Raw genomic sequence first — 26,744 nt, forward strand, 5'->3', positions numbered from 1 at the left:
CAACTGTGCTTCAGAAATTTCAAATACAATCAAGAGTACTCAAGAGAGATACCAGAGGAAAATATGACAAGCTTGCTCCTATCTGGGATCCCTGGGGGGGGGGATGCGAGACATCTACTCATGTTCAACCCAGGGCCAGAAGTAACTGCAGATGAACGTTTTCTTCCTTTCTGTAGAAAATGCCCCTTCCGGCAGTAGCTTGTGATTCAAAAAAACAGCTATGCATGGATACTTCAGATTTACAACGGCAAATTTGCAAGTGGGGTTCCTAAGAAGAAGAAATAACATGGAAATTGTGTGGTCCTCGATATGACTAGAAGATCGCAGGGTCACAACATCACTTGTGGCAAATATTTTACAACCTTAGACAATAATTTCCAAAGAGGAAAATAACCACAAGCAACCTTGTTTTGTCCTTTTCATTGAAATAAATATAAATTGGTCAAAATTGACTGTAACACTGTAGATGTGACTAAAACAAATAATATAAACATTAACAACCCCCTCCCCCAAACAGTTTAGAGGTTTGTTTTATTACACCTCACCAATAGCCAGGTAAGGTAACATAGCAACCTTTGATATTTCTATAATTGTTTTGTGATTCATTTCATATTTTTATATTTAAAATGATGGGTAGGTTGTCACAACAAAATATTAACCCCCTTTTTTTTTTACGACTCCTAACAAGGTAACCAACCATATAGTAAGAGACAAATTGGATAATAAACAATTGTTTTAGGGTATTTTGTTGGTTATTTAAGACATTGGTCAAAACGAGCTAGGTTAACGAGTTTATTGATTAACAATAAAGTTAGGCAGTTCAACAATGTCTGGCTCGTGAAGAGTATGCAGTCCGGAAACACATGTCAACAATCGACCCACATCTGGAATTGTGAGCCAATTATTCTCCGAGCCAATTGAACTGTAACTGGCACAAATTTAGCAGCAAATACACTCATCATCATAGTTCTCATAGTGCGAATGGTACTTTCAGGGCTCGTTCTAACAATGATGCTTCCCTTAATGCGCTGTGTAGGTTCAGATTGTCTGGGAGGGGGTCTCTTCAGCGTAGCGCTCACCACTTGCCCAAAATGTGACCATAGCTTTAACCGTATACGATGGTGACATATCCAATGTCGTCTTCAGACGAGGGATGTGTATTCACTCAGGTTACCAGGCATCTGAGTTATTATGCTAAGCTAATTATGAATATTTAATCATGTAGTTTTTTGTTTTATATTCCACATCAACAATATAATATTTTGGAGAAAAATATTCGCCATCAAACCAACAGCGCCCTTGAGAATGAATCAAGCAGAAAATAGATCACTTAAATGAGAAATTTATTGACTAAATCTGACTTAATAGGAAGACAGTTGTATTGCAGAGACATATTGGAGTGCTTTGTGGCCATCTACTCACAAAAAGTCACAAAAATAATAGCACAGGGAAATATGCCACTGGACACAGACTGAAGCTTAACTACTGTGCATTCTGAGAATGATGGAATGATGCATTTGGGAGGATGGTCAGAGGCAACTGTACAGATCTCTTATTTCCAGTATGGTGCGGATCATCTCGTCATCCACCTTTAAACTTGTACGCTTTAGTTGAGTTAAAAAAAAAAGTCACTACTTCATCTAATCCAACACCATGTAAGTTCTAAAAACGATTGAACACTGTTTGTATTTCTGCCAATATTGATGTCAGGGACTTCCAGTTTGACGGCTAGTTGGAGTAGTCGCGTTTCTCGGCGCTCGTGATTTTGATATCTATTCACAAACTATCGCCATTGTGGTGCTAAATTCGGTAAATCTGTAACGTCCAGCAGAAGTACAAGGAATCAGGAATAAAAGACGGGACATTGACGCGGCTAACGAAAGGCCACATTGGAAGAGCACAGACCATTGCTCTCCACTAAATTTAGCGCATCCACTGATCACCTGGAAACAAAATTGGATCATATCCAATGTACGATTAACAGCCATGAGCAACGGATTGTGTCCCTGGAGACCTTGTCTACAAGTACAGAAATGCGAGATTTGGCCGCTAAACTCAGAGCTAAGCTAATCAACTTGGAAAGCAGAAGACACCGCAATAACATTCGCCTGTTGGGGGTGGCAGTAGACGTGGAGTGGCCAAGGCCAACAGATTTTTTTTTTTCCTTCTAAACTTCTAAACTACTTGGTGTGGACACTTTGAATACAGCTCCAGAGCTCGATTGCACTCGACGTACGCTGAATGCTAAACCAGGCCCAAACGCTAAACCTCGGGCACTTATTTGCTTCCACCGCTATAAGACCCGCAAGCTGGTTGTGCGTAAGGCTCGGGAGACGGGAGGAAAGCTGAACTACAAGGACGCCCCCATCCACATCGTCGAGGATTACTAGCCAAGTGTTGGCTCAACGATCTGCTTACCGCGAGGTCATGAAGGAATTTTAAAGTATGGGACTCGGGCCACAACTTTGCTACCCGGCTAAACTCTTCATCATGAGCGACGGAGGCACCCGGAGGCCGCTGACTTCTCCCGTGGAGACGAGGAGCTACATTGCCCTATCCTAAGCACGGGTTCTCTGGGGAGCTAAAACAATTAGACCCATATGCTGTATCCAGCGAGTAAAGTAAGACATTAGATCTCTGCCTACAGTATTTCTTATCTTAAAATATATAATCCTGCCATTTCTTGCATCCATATGAACCCTCAATTGCACGGGGATGGACACTTCTATTTTATCATTTACTATATTTGTTTTATTTTTTTCTATGCCCACACACAATTCCGCTGTGACCATCTTGTTTTAAATAAGAGTCCCTTGTAATCTTACCATTATTGATATTGATCTCACGTGGACCTGCAATTTCTAGTATGGTAGGGTGTCACCCGGGGATTCCACCTACTGCGTTGCGGCTTTCGCAATAACTGCACACCCGCGCCCACTGCGTGTGTCACAGATTTCTTGGAAAGTCAAACTGCGTATCTGTGGGGATCATCAACCCGTGCGATTCAAAACATTTTCTAAACTTTGGGAAAGACACCAAGCTCCGTTTGTGGTAAGTTTGCCTGGGTAACACTCCATTGCATGTGCAAACATTAAAAAGGGTTTCTCGGGTCTCGGAAGGCGACTCTTCCCATTCACTAAAACAGCATAAAACCACAGAACAGCGCATGGTCAAATCTCTTTTTTTTTTCTCTTTCATCGCGACTCTGGTTCTCTCCCTCCTCTCTTGGCACACGCCCCAATTAACAAGAGGAAAGTGTTTGTTCCTTTTTGTCTCGACAACAAAGACATTTTAGGGGTGTTAAAGGGCATTTATAATCTAAACGTCTTGGAGATTTTAACCATGGTAGAATGCTTCTTCATCAAATATTCCTCCAAAGAAATGTTTTGCGTCACCTATTCTTGCTCATTGCATCATTTTCAAGCTCCTGCCGACCTTACTAATAAGCTAATTATTTGAATCAGTTGTGTTGGGGAGAGAAAAATTGAAAACATGCTGGATAGCGGCCCTCGAGGGCTGGAACCCGACACCTATGCTTTAAGGGAACCGGGCATCTTACCATTGCTCTCCACAATATAGTATAGTAAATATGAGATATAGTAATCTCATATTTAAGAAGAAATGGACTCGATATTGTGCCAAAGGTGGTATAATTAGACATAGTTCTATGATTGATCTGTATGACCTGCAGAATGTTGAAAATACCATGATACAGGCCCTCGCTCTCCACAGATGCTCACTGCCGAAAACAAACAAGAAACCTAAGCATTGGTTATTGTCGGAAAACTTCAATCTTCAGCAAAATTAACATTTCCCAAGCCGCTATCCCACCCAGGGGACTAACATTTTTGACTGTTAGCAAAACTCGCAAAAATGTGTAATCACTTCAGAATTTGTTCAAGGCCGCGAATGTTCACAAATTGTTCACCAAACATTGAGCAAGTTTTTTTTTTCTTGCCACAAGAAAATTTTGATCTCAAGCACACATCTGGCAAAACATTTTGTGACCTTGAAAACACCTTAACGATCCCGCAATGTTGAATTTCTTTGCTACATACAGTAAGATTGGGACTTTACCAGGTAACATTAAGCTTTTGTACTAAGTGGCCACAAAGAGGAAGATGTTTTACATCGATAAAATCTCAAATATTGACATATTTGCAATGGGGGACATGGGCATAGATGAATTTAGGTGACAAGTGATCGCAGTTTTTGACATCAAGCAGAATGACACTTTTAATCCTTTACTGGGCACAGCTGCCCTTTCGCCCAATATTCTTGACAGGCAAAAACGGCCTTTATTAGCACATGTTTTACTATTTTTATGTCCTAAACAGACAAGAAGTTTCAGGATTTTAGAGAAATTCAAGCAATGTCTGCTACGGACGCTTTCGGACTTGCTTGTTAAGACTATTGGGGCAAAAGCGGACGCTATGCACAGTAAAGGGTTAAACTCAGTCACTGCCAGCCCAGTTAAAATTGCACGTAATTTGCTGTAGCTAGCAGTCAATGAATTAAACGGAGGGGGAACCTTGAAAGTCTTTGAAGCCCAAACAATTAGGGCAATAGTTTTATAATTTTCCAAGGTTCAAATGGTCTTTTGTAAAGATGCGGGGATACATCCTTTGGGGAAAATCCCAAATGTCCATACAATCCAAAATATTGGGGCGAGTATTGTAATATTTTCAGTGGTTGAATTGAGTATGAATCGAGATGCACATAATAGTTTTGGAATGGACTGATCAATGTTTTCAGGCATTAAGCTACGGTAAGCTTTTTTACATGAAGCTTCTTTGACAGTCCCATTAATGTAACGTTTTTGTTGATTGGTAAGCAAGTGGTTTAAAGATGTGAAATGAACTGGCTCTTGCTCAGATTTTTGGGGTGACCACGATTACTTGTTAATATTTATTTGAAGTCACTGTCACAAGTTCTCAGGTTCTGATGAGATAATACTCTTCTTAATGTGGTCATGTGAGCAAGTGTAAAGTGCTGCAGCGGCAGTAAACAACGTCGCAGCTGCGTGATGGGGAAAACAGCGCATCCACAGTGTCCTTGTCTCTCCTTTGTCCTTTTGTTCCAAGTCCAATGAGGTCAGAGATTGTCACGACATACATTTTTTGCATACTTGCTGGCTGATCTGGGAGCAGCTGGGATGACGACGGTGACGATAATCCAAGCGTGTTGCTTGAGTCTACTCATATAGTTTTGACCATTAGCTTTAGCTCAGTTTCATGCAGATGTATGGGGAAAGACACAAAAAGGCTCACTCCAAAAGCAGTGTTTAGTGTCTTTTTCTTTTTTAAAAGGTTGCATTTCACAAATTATAACATTTTATGCCATTTAAAAAAAACTTCCATGCCACTATGTTACTTTAAAGTGACCATTTAGAAGCTCCTAAAATCATTTATTTCACTACTCTTGTGAGCGCTATCTAGTCATGCTTGGCTTTTTTTTTTTGTTCCACTTATTGAAAGTGTTATGAGTACAATACATTAATACAAACATACTAAAACACACTGAATAGAAACTAATGTTCATCTTTTTTTGTTTTTCTTTTGTTTTTGATTTAGCCCTAAAACATCAATAGATCATGACAGCCCCTCTTAGACGTGATGCAAAAATTGTGCTACGTCAAGAGATTCCAATTTTTTCCCCTCCTTTGTTTGTAAAGTTGCTGAGCTAGTCATCATGCATTATTAAGGTGATAAGTGACTTTTTTTCCTGGGGTTCGGGGTTAATATAAATGAAAATGTCTATTGTTGGTGGGATAACAGAAGAGTGAGTAGAAAGTGTGTGAAGTAGATACATTAAAAGCACAGAGTTCTAATCTGTCCATCCATGAACAACCAATCACACTCACAATTCCACCTTTTAGAGTGTTCAATAAACCTACCATGCATGATTTGGGGAGGAAACCGGAGTACAGGGAAAAACACACAGAGGCACGGGGAAAACATGCAACCTCCACACAAGTAGGCCTGAAGCCGGAAGCAAAGCCGCAACCTCGGCACCGTGAGTTAGATGTGCTAACCGGTCATCTACTGTGGCACCTCAAAACCATGACACTACAGCCAATAAATGATCAGAGGTGGGCAACTTACTTTTTATTTTTTTGCTGGTCTGACATTTGTCATTCATCAGAGCCCCGCCCCTTTTTCGTCATCATCAGTCCATTTTTTTGCAAGCCAGACGAAATTGTAATCATCCGTCAGTCCGTCTGTGTCTTTTTGCCCAACCTTCCACCACCACTAGAGGGCGACATTTGACTTTTTTTTTCTGGTCCGTCATTCTTCAGGCGCTGAACGACTTCTGTCTGCACTCTTACTCATTTTTTGTGTTTTAGTATTTGTTAACACAATGTCTGTGGTTCTACAGTTACACTGGGATTGACACACAACACAGTAATATAAGGCTAACACGAAAACAAAGTCGGCTAAGGGGTTTAACCCTAGGCCATAATACCCAATCATGTTTATTATCCCGCATCTCAGGGAATGCAGGGGACGAGAGTGCAAATAGCAATCATGTCCACTGGATGGCATGATATGACACTCAAAAGGTGGATGTCGGTCCACATCCCAGAATGCTCTTATCAGCAAGGAACCTGAAACCAGGACTAAGAAAGGGAGCATCTACAAATAAATCCCCGGTAAGGTCAGCTGTATTGTAGCTGTCAATATCAAGTTGTGAATTGAACCAATGCGGTTTATTAATTGAACTGAACATATTTCTCCACTGTTGCTACAGTAAATTGACTGTTGTCACATTGACAGCATGTTGATTTTAGTTTGTACTATAATGATCCACCCAGACAGCAGATGAACATCCAAGTAAGGTGAATTATTTTTCAGTAAGCAAAAAGGGGCATGGTGGGCCAACCATTACAATGACAGATAAAAATTCAAATTCTAATTTTAAATTGCCTTTTTTTTTCTTTTTTTTCTTAGCATTTTTATCATTTGTCGGTCTGTTGGCAAAATGCGTATCTGGCCGCGACGGACTGACGGACAGTCCGTCAGTACTGACGAAGTGCCCACCTCTGTAAACGATTGAATTAGAAATTGAATCCGGAAACTACCTACTGATTGGTTAAAAAAGAAAGGAAACACACAATGACCTTCTTCGTTAAAGTATGTCTTGTTTCATGACTTAATATAGTTCAAGCATTTTCTACTTGAAGGTGTCAGTAAACCACTGAAGATGTCATGTTCCATCCTGGCTTTCTTTTTTTTTTTTTTGCTTTGTACAAAATATTGCTATAGGAACAACGTTTTGGTCTGCTGTTGTATTTTCCAGCTTCGTAGAGCTCTTGTGTCATGTGCTTCCACAACAACGACGACGGTGTTCAGTGTCTTGTTCTCCATGCCTGCACATCAAATGTTCATGGGTGGATGAGTGGTAGAAGAAGAGCACACCGGTGAAACGGGATTAACGTAGAAAATGTCAAGGAAGCGCTCAGACGCATATCTCAATCGGTGTGGCCACGAGCATGCGGCCCCCTGGCGAGCCGTTCTCCCGCGGCATCCTCTCATAGCTGTTGGTCGACGACACCGAGCTATTGGTGGACACAGACACAAAATGGTGGCCAGTGCCCAATTCCATTGTGGTGCCCTTGGTGGCGCCACTGCTGCGCTCGGCGGCCACGGGCGACACTGGGGCTAGGGGGGACAGAGTCTGCTGCTTCATCCGCTCCACTAGGAGTTCCTCGTCTTCCTCCCCGGATGAAGATGAGGACATGTTGTCATTCACCTCCCCTCGCATGCTTCCCCCGCCGCCGCTGACCCTTTCCCCGCCTCCATTGCCATTGTTGTTGTTCTCGCCGTCGAGCATCCACGAGTGGCTGAAGTATCCGAACACCTCTTTGACAGAGCAGCGGCGCTCCTGTTCCACTGAGAGCAAGCGGCGGAACATGCGCAGAGCCTGCTCTGTGAAGCGTCTCCATTGGGAAGGCACCGTGTTTGTTCTCCTCCTCTGCCAGCGGATGAACTCCTGGTAGAAGGAGTCGGAGGCCAGCGCCTTCTCCCATGGGAAATTGCCAGTCAGCATGCAAAAGAGAAGCACGCCGAAGGCCCACACGTCAGTGCTGTAGTCCACGCAGAAACCCTCATGGCGAGACACATCGCACAGCTCAGGGGCCGTGTATGGGATGGTGCCACTGACCTGAAGACACGGAACAAAACAGATAATTCAGACAAAAAAAGTCAGTAATTTCCGAAGTTCCAACCTCACTAGAGAATCTTTTTATTACTTACTCGTTTCACGGGCGATCCGGCACGACGGGTCATGCCGAAGTCGGACAGCTTCACTTTGCGACACTCCCGATCAAAAATAAGAATGTTTTCAGGCTTTATGTCCCTGTGGACCAGCTTCTTACAGTGCAAGTAGTCCAAAGCAATGGCTACCTGGTGTACACAGCGCTTTGCCACAGCTTCAGGGAGACCAACCTGAAAGAGTTGAAAGAGGAACATCCTTGAGTACATACAGCACTGGTCGACATGGTGTTCAAAAGTCAAGGTACAATATAGAGTTATGTTCTCTTTTGTGTTGTCCTATGCTCATCCATCCATCCACCCATCACATTTCTTCTCCTATCTGAGGCAACAGCTTGACCAGGGAAGCTGAGAGCTCCTTCTCTTCCTGCCGTTATGTCCAGGTCTTCCAGAGAAATTTGAAGGTGTTCCGGGGCCAGCTGGAAAACAAAGTTCCTCCTGTGTGTTTTCTCCAGTGTGTCATGGGTCATCCCTGGAGCCACCTCTGGTCCATGTCCAGAAAACCTCACCAGGGAGGTGATTGGGAGGAATCCTAACCAAGATGTCTGAACTAGCTCATCTGGCTATTCTCAATGAAGAGGAGCAGCACCTCGATTTTAAGTTCCTCAATTCTGAGTCCCTCCCAAATGACCCAATGTCTCACCCTAGCTCTAAGATATAGCACAGACACCTACGTGGAGAAAAGTCTTTTCGGCCGTTTGTATCTTGCATCTTGTTGTTTCGGTCACAACCCACAGCTTGCGACCATATATGAGTGTCGGAAAAGCTACCGGTAAATTGAGAGCTTCGACCGACCAATACAGAATCCTGAAGACACTGTGGCAATCTGCCTTTCGATATCCTGCTCCATCCTCTCCTCACTCATGAGCATGACCCCAAGATACTTGAACACCTCCATTTGAGGCAGGATCTCATCCCTAACCTGAAGAGGGCACTACTCTTTTCTGAATGACAACCATGGTCATGGATTTGGAGGCACCGATTTTTATCTCAACCGCTTCACACCCAGTTACGAATTACTTTGAGTTGGATATTGCAGCTTGATGAGGTTAAGAGTACCACTTTATCTGTGAAAAACAAGGATACGATAGCAGCCACCAAATCAAGCTCCCTCCATGCCTTGGCTGTACCTAGATATGCTGCCTGTAAGGGTTATGAACCGTATTGGTGACAAAGGGCAACCTCAGCTGAGTCTATACCTCACAGAAAAAAAAGATGTCAAAGCGAAACAAAGTCTGGCATCTGCCATCAGGGACTGAATAGCTCATATTAGGATTTGTTCAATCACTCAGATCCTTGATGCAGAATTGCCCATTAATAACAGTTGGTTTAGCCATTCATTTTTCCATCCAGGGACTGAATAGCTCATATCAGGATTTGTTCAATCACTCAGATCCTTGATGCAGAGTGGCCATTACAGTAATAACAGATGGTTCAGCCATTTATTTTTCCATCTGCTTATCCTCACTAGGATCGCAGGTGTGCTGGAGCCTATGCCAGCTATCTTTGGGCAGTAGGCGGGGGACAACTTGAACTGGTTGGCAACCAATCCCAAGGCACTAATAGATGAAAAACCATTCACACTTTCAAATACACCTAAGGGTAATTTGTAGTGTCCAATCTACCTTCCATACATGTTTTTCTGAACGTGGGAGAAAAACCATGCAGGTATGGAGTTAGGGTTTTTCTGTGAACGTGTGTTCCACACAGGAAGCCTGAAATGAATCCACAAAGCCTTTATACTATGAGGCGGACTTGCTAAGCATTCTTTCACCATGCCACCCATAATAACATTTGTTATTCATGAATTTGATTAATGTCCTTTTAGTGGTTAGAAACAATGTTGATGGACTACCTGTGGAGGAATGATGTCAAATAGGTCCCCTGCAAGTGCGTACTCCTGCGCAAAGACATAGTAGTCATCTGTTTCGAATGCTATACCAAACATGTTGATAATGAAAGGGCAAGGAGACAGGTAGAGCGAGATGCTGTACTCTCGCAGAAACGACTTCAGCTTGGTTGTCTTCTTCTTCAAGAACTTAAGTGCCATTTTTGTACCTTTGTGGGAATAAATAAAAACAATAATTAGTTCTTGCAGTCGATGTGAGTATTCAAGAGGATTCCTCACCTCTGATCTTGTGGATGACCAGGTCCACCTTGCCATATGTGCCCTTGCCCAGCTCTCTAATAACTTCATAGTACTTGTTCACTTCTACCTTCTCCAGGTTCTGAGCTGTGATTAGCTGCAGCTCATCCAGGATGTCCATGTTAGCTCGTGACGTCAGTGGAGAAGAACTCATGCTGTTGACTGGGGTCAGGGGGACTCGGCAAGAGGACAGTGTCAGAGCTGGATTCCAAGGCAGTTCAAGAGCAGCAGCAGCTATCAGCTGAGATTACTGTAGAAACATGAGAAGATTGAAATTATGGTATTTTTAACTGAATGTTTAACAAGCATGAGAAACCTTTTTGACTTTGAACTACTAAGTGAGTTGATGTCAATCCAACCAAGTGACAGCTTGTTACCCCCAAAAGCTTGATGTTGGAGCACTAGTGCACGGGTCCTTTTGGAGTTAGGGACCCCTTTACAAAGCAAATTTTCCATGGTCCCCTATTACAAACGTTTGCGGGGGGGGGGGGGGGGGGGGGGGGGGGGGGAGCCTAACATAAGTACCCTTTTTATTCAGCAACATGTATATTTGGTATTTTGGAAAATAGAAATTGCAAATTGCATACCTCCTTTATAACAAAGCGGGTCAATTTCCCCCAAATAAAAAAAAAAAAATGCCACTTTAACTTTGCTAGCTTCATCGCCTCATTAGCAAGCAATTGTAGGCATGAAATGCATTTTGACACATTTCAAAATTCTCATTTTTAAAAGTATTTGAAGCCACTTAGACTGATTTATTGAAGAGTCACAAAGACTTTCACAATTGAATATAAAATAAAATGAACACTGAATACATTTTTTATCAATAACCCAATGTTCTGTCCTTCCTAGATGTGCTTTTATCTAAGTAGATAGTAAGCAGCAAATGAGTATAGCTCTTCTTTAATTTAGTTGTGTCAATAGTACAGCACAACACTTGCATATGCCAACATTTACCAAAAGGAAATACCCAGCACAAACAAAAATGCTAACAACACATAAAAAAACACATAAAAGGCAATACTATATACATTTTATCTACAGTCACAAGTTGGCCCGACAAACAACTAATTTGGGGGATATCAGCATCAATGCAAACATTCCAACAGAGAACTGCCCTCAACTGAAGCCACTCCGTCCTTCCCCACCACAAAATGCACTATCAACAATGGCCAGAGGTGGCACCAAAATAGAAAGCCAAACAAGGCACAAATCCGTAACTGTTAAAAGATAAACTAAATCAATTCCGAATCACCCAAATTATTTCACGGACCCCCTGCATCAGGCCACTGAATCCTGGGGGTCCGCGGACCCCACTTTGAGAACCACTGTACTATTGAATGTCCAGGTACAACTTCAAATGAGTGCATTTACAGGGAGAAGCATCTAATGGACAGTAAAGAATTATTATGACATTTCTAATTGCTAAAAATACTTGGAATCAAGCCAGCTAATGCAGAATGGTGTCTTGACATTTAGATTCTAGAACTGTGTCCTGTCCAAGGTTGATTCTCATATTATGTTCCTATTATTTTCACAATTGCTAGAGCCTCCTTTTCTGTCCTTTCTGATTATAGAGCTGTGCCTCAGGACTCAAAATTGGGACCTTTGTTGTTCTGCATGTAGCAGTCATTCTCATGGTAAGAGCCAATGGTAAGAGCCAATGGGGAGCCAACAAACAAAAATGCTGCTTTCATTTTTCAACTGATAATGTAGTTATTTCTCTTTTCAAATTGTTGGTCACTAAAGGGCAAGTGAGATGCTGCTTGTAGTTTGTATTATTGTTCATCACTGATGCAAGGCAATGAATACTGTACAGTACTTCCTTACACAATAAAGTTGATATTTTTTTTTTCATGGCTTGTTGAACTAGGGTTGTAAACAGCATTGGCAGCAGGCGAAAGCCTTTAATCCCCAAGATTCAGAATAGTTGATAAGTAACGTCACTTGAGTAAAAAACATTCCAAGTAAGGTGATCAGCAAATCATCTTTGAAGACCTCCATTTCAAAAAAATTGGATGGGTCCCAAGATGACTACTCATGGAAGAGTAACCAGGATGTTTGAACAATTGAGGAAAAGATAGGAGAGGACGCCTGGAGTTAAACAGGAGTCAGATGTTGATGATGACTTTTAGGGATTTTGGACAAATTAATATTCAGCTGTATCAAAATATAAAGCATTGAAACTTCAACTCATTTTATTGTTGCAATATTAGTTTCAGCCTTTGCATCTAGGCGCACATTGCCTGGCACTTGTTTTGTGTCCCCTCTCCTCCCTAACCACAATAGTATGTTATTCAATATACAATGAACAAATGCGTCTAATAGTACCGTCATTTTGTCAAAACACACACCATGCATACCATTATAATTGCCATGATCAGGTCAGTCAGGGGTAAACTTATACTTGCATTTTTGTAAAATTCACACATTGAAGTAAAAAAGGGAGCGGGTCAGTCGACTTATAAGCGAGGTTGACTTGAGAAATACGGTAGGTCCCAAAGGAACCGCTTATGAAATTTTTCAAGGACGCAGCCTTGAATAATGCGGTGGTCGCTGTGTACACACACAGACAGTGCTCTGCTAATGTGGGAGTGACAATGAGGTGGAGATTGTGGAAACCGGTTTTTGATTAAAACAAACAAAAAAAAAAAAAGTGCGTACCATACACTATGTCCTGCTGCTCAGGGTAATAATCCACCCCAAAAAAATTATGTGCACCTCTGCTTCTATCTACCTGATGCGGCGCGCCAAGTACCTAGAAAATAAAAAGCTTTGAAATTAGTCATGTCGGTGAGTCTGTATTTCATAACAGACCAGAAAATACTTTCCTGACATTGTAGTATAATGTTTGCATACTACATTCAACTGTAGTGACCTAGAAGCCAGTTGCACCTTGCAGAGGAAACAATTCTACGACTGACTTGCATGAATGCATTGGAATCATGGGTAGTTGGAAAAGTAAGACTGCCTGAGGGCAAGTCACACTAGGCCAGTTCAATCATAGAATGCTTCAGTAAGGTTCTTCATTCCCCGCTGCTCAGCGTTGCGCTCATCTGCGCTTCAGCACGTTCAAGTGTCACAGGGAGACACAAATGCAGCGCTACATTAAATGTTTTGAGTCATTTTAGTATAATGTGTTTTTGTAACACCCTAAAGTGAGCATGAGCATCAACAAACAAGTGGTAGTTTTTAAAAATTCTTTTATTTACAAACGGCGCGAGTTTTGTAAGCTTAGTTGACAAACTCAGGATTGCGACTTTTTGAGAGGTCATTGTGTCATTTCAATCATACGATGATTAAATTGGACCTAAAACCTAAAGCAATTATTTTGATACCTGTTTAATCTGTCAAATACCTTGTCGTTTAATTGATGAACTGGATGAGTTTTACTTGTTCATTTGTTGAGAGAATACCATGACATAGCTTGGATTGATAGTGCAGAAAATGCAAAACAAATGACTTCAGATTCAGTCTTTAATGTAAAAGAGATAAAAATAGTAAAAGCAAATGTTTTGTTTTTGTTCAACACCATTCTGCTTACATGGGGGATGAACAAAAAGCAGATAATTACTTTTGAGAGGCTGAAATTCTGGGGATTTGGAATGTTTTTAATCAAACTAAGTCATGAAAGGATTATTGAAATGATTGTTTAATCATTTGTTAATTGATTACTTGTCGATTAATCACTGCAGCCCCAATTGTGCAAATGGACAGTGCAGACAGTGGACAGATTATTCGTGATTCAGTTAGGAATTTGGTTCATAACAGGTCTGTAAAGGCACAAAAATGATCCTTCCTTTCCAATGTAAAAGTTGGAAAATTATTTATTTGGCTAAACACCAAGTCTGCTTTTTTGAAGGACTGCAAAAGCGATTAGCAAAAGGAGGCCAACGAGGACATGTGAACGCAATCACACTAACAAGACACTGACACAAGGGAAAGAGAAACATGAACAAAACTCAAACAACCCAGAACAGGAAAAGACAAGTCAAAACCCAACAAAAGCCCAAAGCAGAAAACCCAGATATGTGAGTACATTGCATGGAGTGTGGAGGAAAAAAAATTAAGTTCAGATGACGGATAAAAATACAATAAAAATACATAATCATGTTCTTGTTCAATGTTTTGGTGTATGTTTACAGGGGAATAATTTAAATGTGCTCCTTTTGTGTGGTCAATGTTAAGAATTATATGCACAAGAAAGACAGGTTTATAATTTATTTTGAATCACTGACATAAAAAACAAACAAAAAAACTATATCTCACGACGACTGAGGCTGAGTTATAGAGACATGATGTGATAGCAATAAAAACAGTAATCCAAGCTTCTACACAAACTCCACCGTGAAGACCAAACTAAATGTATGTAGCTATTAATGTAGGTATTAACACGTACTCTCATGCTGTGAGAACGGCAGAAATTCTCAACAGCATTACATGAAGTTGACCTCACCTGCGTGTGAATTAGGCAGCGTCCAGCCCTGAATGACGACATTTGGAATAAAATGTTGTAATAATGTCTCATTGGGACACAATTCCTCACAGTTAAAGGTCAAGAAATATTGTCACACTATTTCTTTCATGTAATCGCTAACAAAACGGGAATCCTCGCCCCATCTTTGCTTGTGAAAGACTTAGCCTTTTGAGCATGCTCCTTTTAAACCCTATCATGAGATTCACCTGTTTTTAATTAACCTCTTTGGCAGTCGAATGATCGAAAGAGGTGTTCTTTGAGCATTCGTCAAGTCTTCTTGTCTTTTTTCGGCCCTCTCCCAGCATTTTTGACAGCGGCAGGCATCAAATAAATCCCATTTGCAAGCATTTAGGAGTGAACACATGGTGAGGTTTTGACAATCTATAGTCATTTTTAGCCTCCTAGTGTTTTCTTTTCATGCTTTTTGTTAGACATATCAATGGCCCAAATCGGTTTGAAATGAGGGGTTTTAAACACGAACATCGTTTTCATTTTACAAGACGTCCCAACTTAATTGGAAGTGGGTTTGTATAATACAACATGGACCAAAAAAATGCCTGCTCATTGGGAATCTCTTTGGGGCGATAGAAGCAGTAGAACAATCAAGCTGGATGGTAACGCTAATGTGAACACTAGTGTTCCACTTACTGTCACTGAAGCGATCAATCAATCAATCAATCAATTGCACAAGTGTGGCAACTGGTCACTTCTGCTTGTAAGTTGCACTGCTTATCTGGACATCGCTTGTAATAGGAAGAATTTTTGTCTATTGATTGACAGTGGACTAATTGGTTCGATCCTGTTTTTTTTTTTTTTTTATGTGCCACCAAATCATCTTGCAGGCTGGATTAAAACTTGTATAATTGTAATGGAGGATTTATGTTTGCAGCACTTTATTTAGACATAAAATCTAATGTTATAATAGACATTTTGGAGAACAAATTGCTCTTTAATCCATGGACGTCAATTTAATTCAATAGTTGTGTTTGTATATTGAAGGTTAGCAAATGTTGCAAACGCTATCACCTACAGTGTGATACTCAACTTATTAGATGCTGATTATATGGCGTGAAGGCTGAAGACATTTAAAAAGCCACACTTAATGTGTATGCGCACACACACACCTACACGCATGCACGCCACAAAGACACACACTCACACACACTTTAAAAGCTGTGTCGCAGTTATCCTGTTGGTTGCCTTGAGATGCACATCCTATACATACATGCAGATGGATTAAAATGGAAACACACACACACACAAATATGTTTGTATGGCTACAGTATACTTGTGATGACATCCATAATGCGTTTAGCTCCTAACCCTTAACCATGAGAAATTATGGCCTAAACCTAACCCTTACCCAAACCTCAACCCCAATTCAAAACTACGCTCTGAAAGCAAGCCTTGACCCTCAACTGAACAAGTGAGGACCGGCTTAAATGTCCTCACTTGACCAATATGTCCTCACTATGTCAGTAGAAAACTCAAATCAATTCTCACAAGTATCGCTCTACAGAAACACACACACAGAACATTTATTGCATAACCGGAAGCAGCCGAGAACAGCTTGTCACTCTAAACAGTTCTAATATTCATACTGCTGGCCCATGATTCATCAGCACATATCCCCTGCCATGAAACACACACTTTCGATATCCAGCTGCTCTCTCATCCTTTCCAATAAATACAATATGACAAAAGGGGGAGCAGCTGCAAATTGCAGAGTAAGGTAACAACCTTGGAAAAAAGCAGAAGGACCTTGTCATCATCTGCTTCCAAAGACTTCGGTTCCACTGTGGGATTGTTACCTTTGAGTATGATGATGTACGCAGGAAGAGCATGTGACACACTGAGGAATTCATCAGTTTGGGTGATAAATGACCACCCAATAAGAATCTTTGTCCTTGTCTCCCTCCAAAATACAAGTGTGTATTTTTCTCTCTGGAATCAAGCGTTTGATGTAGTGTTGCAGCTGCCACACCATGTGTGGCCGGGTGTGTGTGCATGTGTTGGCGTATGAAAAGTGTGATGACAAATTTAAAGAATACCTCTAACTTTGTCCTCAAAATAACTGTCAAATCTTCTCTAATAACAAAGCCACATATGCCCCTGCAAAGTCACTCTTAAAAAGCTTTGTCTCTATCTTTTGTGTAGTACAGTCCTCCTATTTGATGGTGTTCTTTATTGTCAGAAAATAAATAAACATTCAATACATACTACTCCATGTGTCTTGAATGTAAATGCTTTTAAATCCAGGTTGAGAAACGATGCTCTCGGGTCATCATGCATGTCTTAAAATGCCAAATCAAACAATAGTTTTCTAAAGTAACTAAAGCTCATAAATGTTAAGCTTTCACGTATCTTTAGTTTAAATCAAAAACAGGAGGTGTAGAGTGCTCACAGCATGGTAGATCCCAGGAAAAAGGCTTTGTTTTTGTCATGTGGAATGTAATTGCAATACAGTAATAATTTTCATCTGCTTATGTGGATGACAGCTCTATCTTCTTCGAATGGTGTTAAATTAAAAAAAACAACAACTCAGTTTTAAGTTTCTGTTTATAGGACGCACCCATACTTTTGGCCTTCATTTTCGGGGAAAAAAAAGTGTGTCTTATATTCAGGGAATTACAGTAGGGGAAATACTAATTGAATTGAAAATAATTCTCAATAATAATTTAAACGTTAGACACGCTTCATTTAACCTTGTCCAAATCAATTAAGCATATCAACATTAGCTATTTTCTTTCAAATGGACAAATGTTTCTATCAATAAAGATAGAGCTGTACTTCCATCATTGTCAACATGTTCGTGTAAAAAGACAAACTAATCCTTACATTGTTGTGAAAAGCAACACCATAATGCCACTGTACACCCGGGATTGATCACCAAGCAATCCCAAGGCACATACTGTAGACCAGTGAATCTCCACCGAGATGTACCCCCTGTCAAACCTAGTGCAAACCAGCGCAAAGCATTTTTGAGTAAAAAAAACAAACCAAAAAAAAAAAAAAAGTTGAAAAAATGCCATCAGTGTCTGGTTTATTAAAATTTAGACCCATTCAAGTATCATTTGTATTGGGCCACAAAAAATAATCAACCTAAAATGTCCTGTTTGTTTTGGATCATAGAAGAAATCTATCATTTAAAATAAAAAAAATAAAAAATACTTGGAAATAAGGCCATTAACTTGACAGGTAACGAGAGGTGGCACATAACGAGTTGGGTCAAATTATTCTACTGTAGTGTGGGGGAGAATCTGGCTTTTTACAATTATGAAATTGAATAATCTACTGAACATAAAATTTGTTTTATGAATGTCTATTTTCCTGAAACAATTAATTCAATAATTATTTATAAGATCTTTTTTTCCAGGTTTGTTTGATTTAAATTCTCGAGTACCCCCTGAAATTCCTTCAAGACCCCCATTTGAGAACCACTGTTATAGACAAACAATTTACCCACACATTTACAGAACCTTTACAGAAACTCTTAGAAACATTTACAGAAACTCTCCAACATTATAAAAAGACAGACAATGCCTTTGTGAGGACTGCCGGTTCAAAAGAGTGCCTGCACATCAAGGGGCCACTTCAAACAAGTTATCATCTGCTTATAAAGCATCCTGATCCCAAACATTGTCCGATTGCACACAAAAAAGCAATTTTCCATCTGGCAGCTGAACGTTCAGCTGGAATGTAATATAGTCCTTTGCAACCCACAACCATGTTAGTACCCTTAGAGATATCTACCACAGACATATAGAAAATAGAGAGGCCCCATATCTTCTTTGAAATAAAAGTCCAGTAGAAGATTAGAAAATAAAACAGGCGTCATATCACACAAAACTTTTGGTCTTTACGTTTTAACGTGGCTATTTTTTGCTCTCACATCAACTACATCAAAGATGGTGAATTTGATCATCTGGTTTCGTCAGACAAAAGTAGGTCAATATGTACAAATTTATTTATCGCTCTTTATTCATAACTGAGCTGTAAATATGGCTCAAATATAATCAGCATCTTTGTTACTCAACTGACATTCAAAGGAGTCGGCAATTTAAATAAAATTGCTATTTTTTTTTTTGTTGTTGATGAAATTGACAGCATAAGCAGGAGGTAGTACATGAGTGAAATAAACAGAGGAAAAAATATCCATCTTTGTCCTCAAATTTAATTTTTAATTACCTACCGGGCCCGAGGTAAAATATTCAAAGATGTCAATCACATTGAAATTTGAAATCAGGCTAATGATGAGAAGTTTTCAATTTGACCTTTAAATGACATTTATTACATAACTACCTGAAAGAGAAGGACAGACCAACTGTCCTCAAATAGTTCTGATGGGCTATGTTTATTTGTGCACAATGCTACTGTATGTAAGGACAGAAAAAGAAATCCAATGAAGCACATTAGATTTCTGATGTATCAAACCGCTGACAACTACGAAGAAAGCCAGGAGCTATTATTATTGTGTCTGAAAAGTTTTGTTATTTTTTTTAACTGCCTTAAAGGTGAAGTATATCTAAATCTAAGTCAAGCAAAATCCCAATACAGTTTTACTTCATTCCGACCTCACATCTCTGCACAAAGAAACACACCTATCACAAATGCATAGCGCCAGACAATAGTATGGAGGACCAAAAGTTCCAAATTCAATAAATAAATGAAACATTAAATAAAAGTGTCATTAATTATTTAAATTTTGAATTAATTAAACAAATAAATATGTTATCAAATGTGGTGTTAGTTCATTAAGTTACCAAATTTTAATTATATAGCTATTTGATTATTTCACTTTTTGTGATGCAGCGTTTCATGAATTAATTTGATCTGTCAAAGTTTCCCGTCAAAGTTTGATGGGTGGGTCCCAACACCTGATTGGTTACCCTGCTCTTCAAGCCAAGACAGAACAACCAATGTGGAGTATCGTATTTCTCTGAGTACAAGTTGAGTTTTTTTTTAACCGACATATTGGGGGGGTCAACTTATAACCGCATAACTCAAAACAGACCAATTTTTTTTCCCCACACATCTGTGTTTGAATAACATTCGATCAAATGCAAAATAAGTACTATTATGTCATTTACAAGGCTTTTAATGATTAAATACAGTACACCACTAATTTGTTATAGTATGTATTCGTTTTACAGCGTTTGAACAGAACATCACAAAAATGCACTTTCGTCAAGCGCCACTCAACAGGGCTGCGTGGAGAATTTTTTGGCGGACTTTGACACATTATGAAAAGGAAAAGACGGCTTGAATTGTCTCCTGCAGCCCTTGAACATGCGCCCAAAAAAAACGGAATGGATGTCGGCAGATGGGGAGGGGGAACCAAAGGACATTCTGATTTCAGAGCAGTCGTCAACTGGGAAAAGAATGTCCCAAGTAAGATAATCTGCAAATCATCTCTGAAGACCTCCATTTAACATTAACAAATTGGACGGGTCCCAAGAGAAGACGAGGAGATAGTAGAGGACGTCCAGGTGTTAAATGGGAGGAGCTATTTGGCTTTTCAGATAGTGATGATAACTTTTAAAGCTTTTCGACAAATTCATATTCAGCTTCGTCCGAAAAATAAAGCATTGGAATGTCAAATAATTTTATTGTTGTAACATTAGTTTCAGCATTTGCATCAATGCACACATTGTCCCGTTTCCGCCCCGGCCCATAACAGCACAGTATGTTATTCGATATACGATAAAGGAATGCATCTAAAAGTACCATCGTTTGGTCATTTTAATAACACACACCATGTGTTTTTTTTTGGGCAGCCGGATCTTTGTAACCACTAAAGTCAGGGGTAGAATTATAGTCGTGTTTTTCAAATTCACCCAAATTGAAGTAAAAAAAAAGGAGGGGTCAATATATAAGCGCGGTTGACTTGTTCCTCAGAGGAAACAGTACTTTTTTGGACACTTTTGGGTCAATGTTGTCAATGGCAAGTGCAGAAATACCTCAACTTCAATACATTCCTCCACTTTCGATTGCATCAAATAGTTTTGTGCAGGCCCTGCTTTCACATTCTCAGCAAGGTCTAAAACATCTCTACCTAACTCGCTCAGAAGCTCACAAAACTCATTTGTCATCGTAGTCGCCGTGTTTCCAACCACTTCACGCCAAAGCATTGGATTGGACAAGATTTGAGCTAAACAGGCTTTGACAAGCGAGTTTGACCGATGAATGAATTCATGAAACACTCCGCCAACAGGCGGTGTTTAATAAATTCATTGTATCTGTCAACCTCTTCCGTCAAAGTTCGATGGGCAGTTCCTAACACCTGATTGGCTACCCTGCTCTAGCTTGGCTTGAAGCGATGGTATGGATGACTCTCTTGTAGGGAATTACAGTATCTGTCAAGAGACTTTACAAGGTTATCTGAGTGTGTGGCAATTGCTTGCATGGGTACAGAGAAGTCTCCAATTCCACATGCGTCTTACTTACACAGTCATCCAGAAGGGCATAGTTTGCAAAGTCGTGTTTCTCTGTTCGTCATTTCTATTTTGAAACACCTTCAAGTTTTCTCCACCACCCTGCTGCTCAAACGAGAATAAACTCATAATTCCTGAAGTCATCGGCATGACAATGTTGGTGCTTTTGCACAAACAGGGCGAATTCCACACACATGGCAAGAATACTATTCAACACCTGTCCTCGGGATAACAATCAAACATTGGAATGATACAGAAGCACCTCGAATTCCAGTCCATGTCTTTGCACAGCTCACTGACGACGCAGTGTTTCGGAGCACTATTTTCGGGGCACTTGCATAGTTCACACATTCCACTAAACTTCTTAGTACTTCTGCCATTTTTGGAGGCAAGGTTTTTGTTGCAAACGTTGCAAATGCCTGTGCAGAACACAATGCGTAACAATGGTGCGTTCAACGCAGCCGGTTTTACGAGTGTTTCACCAATGGCGATAGTATTGGTTTGTTTAATAGGTACAATTCCAAGAGCAGTCAGAGTAGCTTTTTCATCCAATCTGGCTTTCTTCAGCTTGAATTTGGCTAGCGTTGTGTTCTTGTATTCTCCATCTCCGTGCTGTTTCAAAAAGTCTTCCTTCGGTTTTGCTGGACGCGTCATCACAAATTGACACGATGAATCGGTTGTGTCTTGACAAAAAAGGGGATATTTTAGGTTTAATATTTTTCTGTGGAGAAATATTTATTCATATTTATTTCTTTTTAGAACAGGTCTGACACTTTGTTGATTATTTTTTGTGGACAAATATTTCATATTAATTAATTAACAATTTCTTTTTTTGAACAGATCCCTCTACTGTAACAGGATGGTTTATGTCATGTCACAAATACTCGTTCATACATATAAACTTCATTTGTATCAGTCCACAAAAAAATAACCAACCCAAAGTATCCTCTTTTGCATCAAAGAAGAAATCTGTTCTCGAAAAAGAAATATTAATAATACTATTAATATATATATATATATATATATATATATATATATATATATATATATATATATATATATTATTATTTTTTTTTTTGAGAACAGGTCTGACACTTTATATTGATTATTTAAAATACTTAAAAATAGTATTATTAATATTTCTTTTTCGAGAACAGATTTCTTCTTTGATGCAAAAGAGGATACTTTGGGTTGGTTATTTTTTTGTGGACTGATACAAATGAAGTTTGAAAGTTTAATTAATCAGACACTGCTCGCATGTTTTAAGCTATTCTATTTTTAACCCGAAAATGCTTTGCACTGGTTACGGGTTACTTAAAACATATATCAAGTGAAAAAAGGTTAAGAACCACCGCTCTAAGCAGCCTCACAAATCTAAACAAGGTATTCTGATTAATATTTCGAAACGTTTTCATTCATCACAGAAGGAGGCCATTTTGTCACTTGTGTCAATTGTGACATCAAATCTTCTCAGGGATCAAGTAACAACCAATCAATTCCTAGTTTGTGAATGTCCTATGACCAACACAGCTGATCTGTAATTGGTAGTTACAGAAGCTCCGAGCAACTGTGATGATGTCATTTTCAGTTGACAAGTGCCAAAATGGCTGCCCCCAGAAAGAGTTAAAAATGGCCAGACTTTGCTACTTAATTCACATTTCACCAATGCAATATTAATCAGAATGCTGTGTTTAGAATAGCACATAGAATAACTCAACCGTATAGTTAAACAATGGTCTGTCTTTGCCGGTCTGAGTGTATAATAGTAAGATAAACAGTATATAAAGCTACATATCATCATAATGATCACATCCCAGATGAACAGTTTGCAAGAGTACACGATGATGACATCTGTCTGTATTTTGAGAAGAGTACCAACAATAGCGTGCGTTGCCAGCCATAATGCCTGCCAGCATCTTCTTGGCTTTTGTGTTTGTGTCCCACTGTGAGCTGTGACTCATCATGCTGGAGTGTATCTGCTTTTTAATATCCACCAAATGTCAGACTTTAATCTCACTTTGATCAGCTGCACATGTTGCGCACTCACACGCATCACCTGGCCCAATCAATACATCGAGCATGCGTCGGGTTCCGAATACAATCATTCATTACAATTCACTCTTACATGCTTGATGATTTATTATTTGATTTTTGTGGCTCTTATAATTTCATAGAAATGGTTTATTTCAAATATTGTTCTATTTTTATTCTGAATTAAACATTAAAATACTATATATATATATATATATATATATATATATATATATATATATATATATATATATATATATATATATATATATATATATTCATATTCATTTATGTATGTGTTCCAACACTTAAAAAAAACGGAATCAAATAATTTAAAAAAGGCTAATATTGTGGTGATTTGGACAATTTTAGGTTAAAAATGTATGTAAATGAAAAATATTTTTCAATTAATTTTATAATCAATTACAGTGGCCCCCTGCCATACAAAATTAATCTGTTCCGGAGTTGGGATCGCAAGGCGAAATCGTCGTATGGCAGACAACAGAAACCTATGGTAATTAGTAATGCATATAAAATCCCAAATAAAAACATCAAAATGTTTTACAGGTATACCTATTAAAAATTAGTAACAAAGTTGTAGCATGTGTACCGAATGCACAAAGTATAGTTAGTACTATAGTAATTGCTACTTATATATAATATACACATATATAATTAAATAACATCGTAAATAAAAATATATAAAGGAAAAATGAAATTGTATTTACCTTTGGAGTGGCATGACTTGAGCAATTTATGGCCATAATCCCTTGAAAGGGTAGCCTAGCCTTCTTTGTGTTTCTTGATTACCTCCAGCTTGGTTTCCATACTAATAATCTTCTTACTTCTGCCTTTAACATCCCTAGCAATCTTGGAACCCATGGCTAACCAACTAAAGTTTGAGTTAAGCACTAAAAAGTAAAATAAATACCATATTGTAGGCACACACATGGGATCAAGTTTTAAGCATACCGGGACACCGTGACACTGACCAATAGCAGACCACTATCTTAGTGATGCCAACAAATAGCAGACAGGCATCTTAGTGACGCCGTGACAGCGACCGATAGCAAACCAGCATTTTAGTGACGTAAGCCAGGAACGCCGTAACCTGGGGGTCCACTGTAGTTATCCATTATTCAGTTAACTGTTACATCTCTACCTATGAATATCATTTTTACCCCCATCTACCCATTACCCAATTTAAAAAAAAAATTCTGGAGTTTTCAAACATATTTAAAGGGGCCCACCATCCATTCAACTGAGCTACTTATCCCCACGAGGGTCGCAGGTGTGCTGGAGCCTATACGAGCTGTTTTCGACACCTTGAACTGGTTTCCTGCCAATCGCATGGCACACAGAGACAACCATTCACACACCCAGTCACACCTAAGGGCAATTTGGCGTGTCCAATAAACCTATCATGTATGATTTGGGGAATATGGGAGGAAGCCAGTGTGCCAGGAGAGAACCCACGCAGGCACGGGGAGAACACACAAACTCCACACACGAAGGCCGGAGTCGCAATCAAACCCATGTCCTTTATACTATGAAGCGGACCTGCTAACCTATCTTCCATCGTGTTGCCCGGAAAGGGGGCCTCTCATGAAAACTCTAATTTTGGGAGCTTTTAATCATGTTACAATGTTAATTAGTCACCCTAACCACCACCAAAGTGTTATTTTTCTTCCTTGACTCATCTCCGATAATTCTTGCGTGATGCTACACTCTTAGTGCCGGCTCCGCTTGAGCAGATAAAAAGGATTTGCATTTTGCTCAATGATGTCAGGATGTTGAGATAGGCCCTCGTACCACGCCCGTGCAGACCAAACACACACCCACATCGACCTAGAAGTCATGCCTCTTTTTCGTTTTAGCACCGCAGCTGGGAGAAGGGAGGGATTTTGCACCGAGTCGGCCAAGTAAACAACAACATCTTATTTATTCGTTACAAAGTTTTACTGTAGAAAATATCCAAGTGGTTAAATGTGTGAATGTGAGTTTGTTTTGCCTTCCCAAAGATGAAACTCTTCACAAGAATTGGTTGGAATTCCTTTTTTGGTATCACACACAACCAGCAGGCATTTTTGACTGTCATTAAAGTGCATGTTGAATCTTGACCAATACAAGAGTGTATTTGCCATGAAATTAAAAATGAAAGCTGGTGCAAATTCCACGATCACTAAAATTGTAGCATGTGTGATGATGAATCGCATATTATTGCTGTGTAGAGACTGCTTCTTAATGTGGCATTTTTATCCTGCTTCTAAGTTCTTATGATGAGCCCATATGTTTTTATAGCCCAAGGCTATGTTAGCTTTTTTCATTTTTATTGTTTCATGGGTGGTCCCCTTCAGTGGGGGTGTTGTTTGAGTAAACCAGATGTTTCACTTCCAGGTTCAATATCTTGCTACCAAAGAAACTCATATATCATAAGAAATGAAATCGCTGATGTTAGCAAAGGTAAGATTTCACTCTGATTTGCAAATATTTCATAGTAAAAAACTGGAAATACCATAATGTGGCTCCTTGAAGTTGAACAATGGCTCTATGACCTCAAAATAGTTTTGGGTGAAAGGATTGATGCACTTTACCTGTGATTATTACTTTATCTGATGCATGTTTTGCTCTATGCTGAAATTGTTGACAATAAACTGAGGAGTAGCTCTAAATGATTATTGGATTATCGACAGCTGTCATTAAATTTGATAATATATTTTTGGATTATTCCTAAAAGAAGGCTGATGTTCTATTATTTTTTGAAATCATAAAAAAACAAACAAAAAAAAACATATACAGACCGGACCTTTTGAGTTGAGTTTTCGAGGGAATAATTCCATTCTGCTTTGTTGTTCCCCTCAGCAATCAGCCACAACGCTCCCCACCTGCAGTGTGTCCTCAGACTGCACTGACTCAGAGGAAACAGAGCTGAATGATACACACACAAACACACACATACGCACAATGCTGCAGACACCTGGCTACCCCCACATTCAGGGCGATGGAGCGCTTGACATCAATGACAAAAGAAGACGGGTCATCTTTTGTGCCGCCGATGCTCAGATTTGAGCCAAATATAATCACAAGAATTTGCCTAGCGCAAACAAGGCTTCGGATGCTCACCATTGAATAAATGCCCATGATGCTGCGGAGTCCTCCCTGGCGATGCGTCCGAACGGCTGGTAAACAAGGTAGACTGCGGTGAGGCCGCATACTAGAAAGAAGGGCGAGCCCGAGCCGACGTCCACGTCCACCGAGCAGCTGGGAGCGTCAGCATCCGCGATAGCCTCCTCCGCCGGCTTCTCCCAGTCCTATTGTCTCCGCATCGCTCTGTCCTCCAGGAGGAGAGGGGGGAGGGAGTGAAGGGAGGCTACAATGGGAAG

The 26,744-nt window shown here is 39.8% G+C and overlaps 1 protein-coding gene across 4 annotated transcripts; it reads right to left on the reverse strand.

The window, feature by feature from the left end:
• Window positions 1-1,326: 1,326 nt before the first annotated feature.
• Window positions 1,327-26,686, reverse strand: bsk146 (brain specific kinase 146). Of its 4 annotated transcripts, none has more exons than XM_088439167.1 (6): window positions 26,485-26,686; window positions 26,168-26,273; window positions 10,402-10,669; window positions 10,129-10,331; window positions 8,256-8,447; window positions 1,327-8,163 (listed from the first exon to the last, which is right to left on the reverse strand). In XM_088439167.1, the coding sequence occupies exons 3-6, from the start codon at window positions 10,571-10,573 to the stop codon at window positions 7,459-7,461; spliced, it is 1,272 nt and encodes a 423-aa protein (XP_088295293.1). In that variant the 5' UTR covers window positions 10,574-10,669; window positions 26,168-26,273; window positions 26,485-26,686; the 3' UTR covers window positions 1,327-7,458. The 4 variants fall into 4 exon arrangements, with proteins under 4 accessions (XP_088295293.1, XP_088295291.1, XP_088295292.1 ...); XM_088439165.1 differs by having other exon boundaries at window positions 26,168-26,289; XM_088439166.1 differs by having other exon boundaries at window positions 26,168-26,370.
• Window positions 26,687-26,744: the final 58 nt, after the last annotated feature.

The sequence above is a fragment of the Hippichthys cyanospilos genome, chromosome 17, assembly GCF_059441005.1.
Source record: "Hippichthys cyanospilos isolate Australia breed blue-spotted pipefish chromosome 17, RoL_Hcya_1.0, whole genome shotgun sequence".
In the NCBI taxonomy this organism is placed as follows: Eukaryota; Metazoa; Chordata; class Actinopteri; order Syngnathiformes; family Syngnathidae; genus Hippichthys; species Hippichthys cyanospilos.

Bases quoted from the DNA above. Each gene is read 5' to 3' on its own strand.
- bsk146 (XM_088439164.1), bottom strand. From the start codon at position 10,573: ATGAGTTCTTCTCCACTGACGTCACGAGCTAACATGGACATCCTGGAT. The intron at 10,332-10,401 runs GTGAGGAATCCT...ATTCCCACAAAG, and splicing joins GGTCATCCACAAGATCAGAG to GTACAAAAATGGCACTTAAG. The intron at 8,164-8,255 runs GTAAGTAATAAA...CCGTGTCTTCAG, and splicing joins CCGGATCGCCCGTGAAACGA to GTCAGTGGCACCATCCCATA.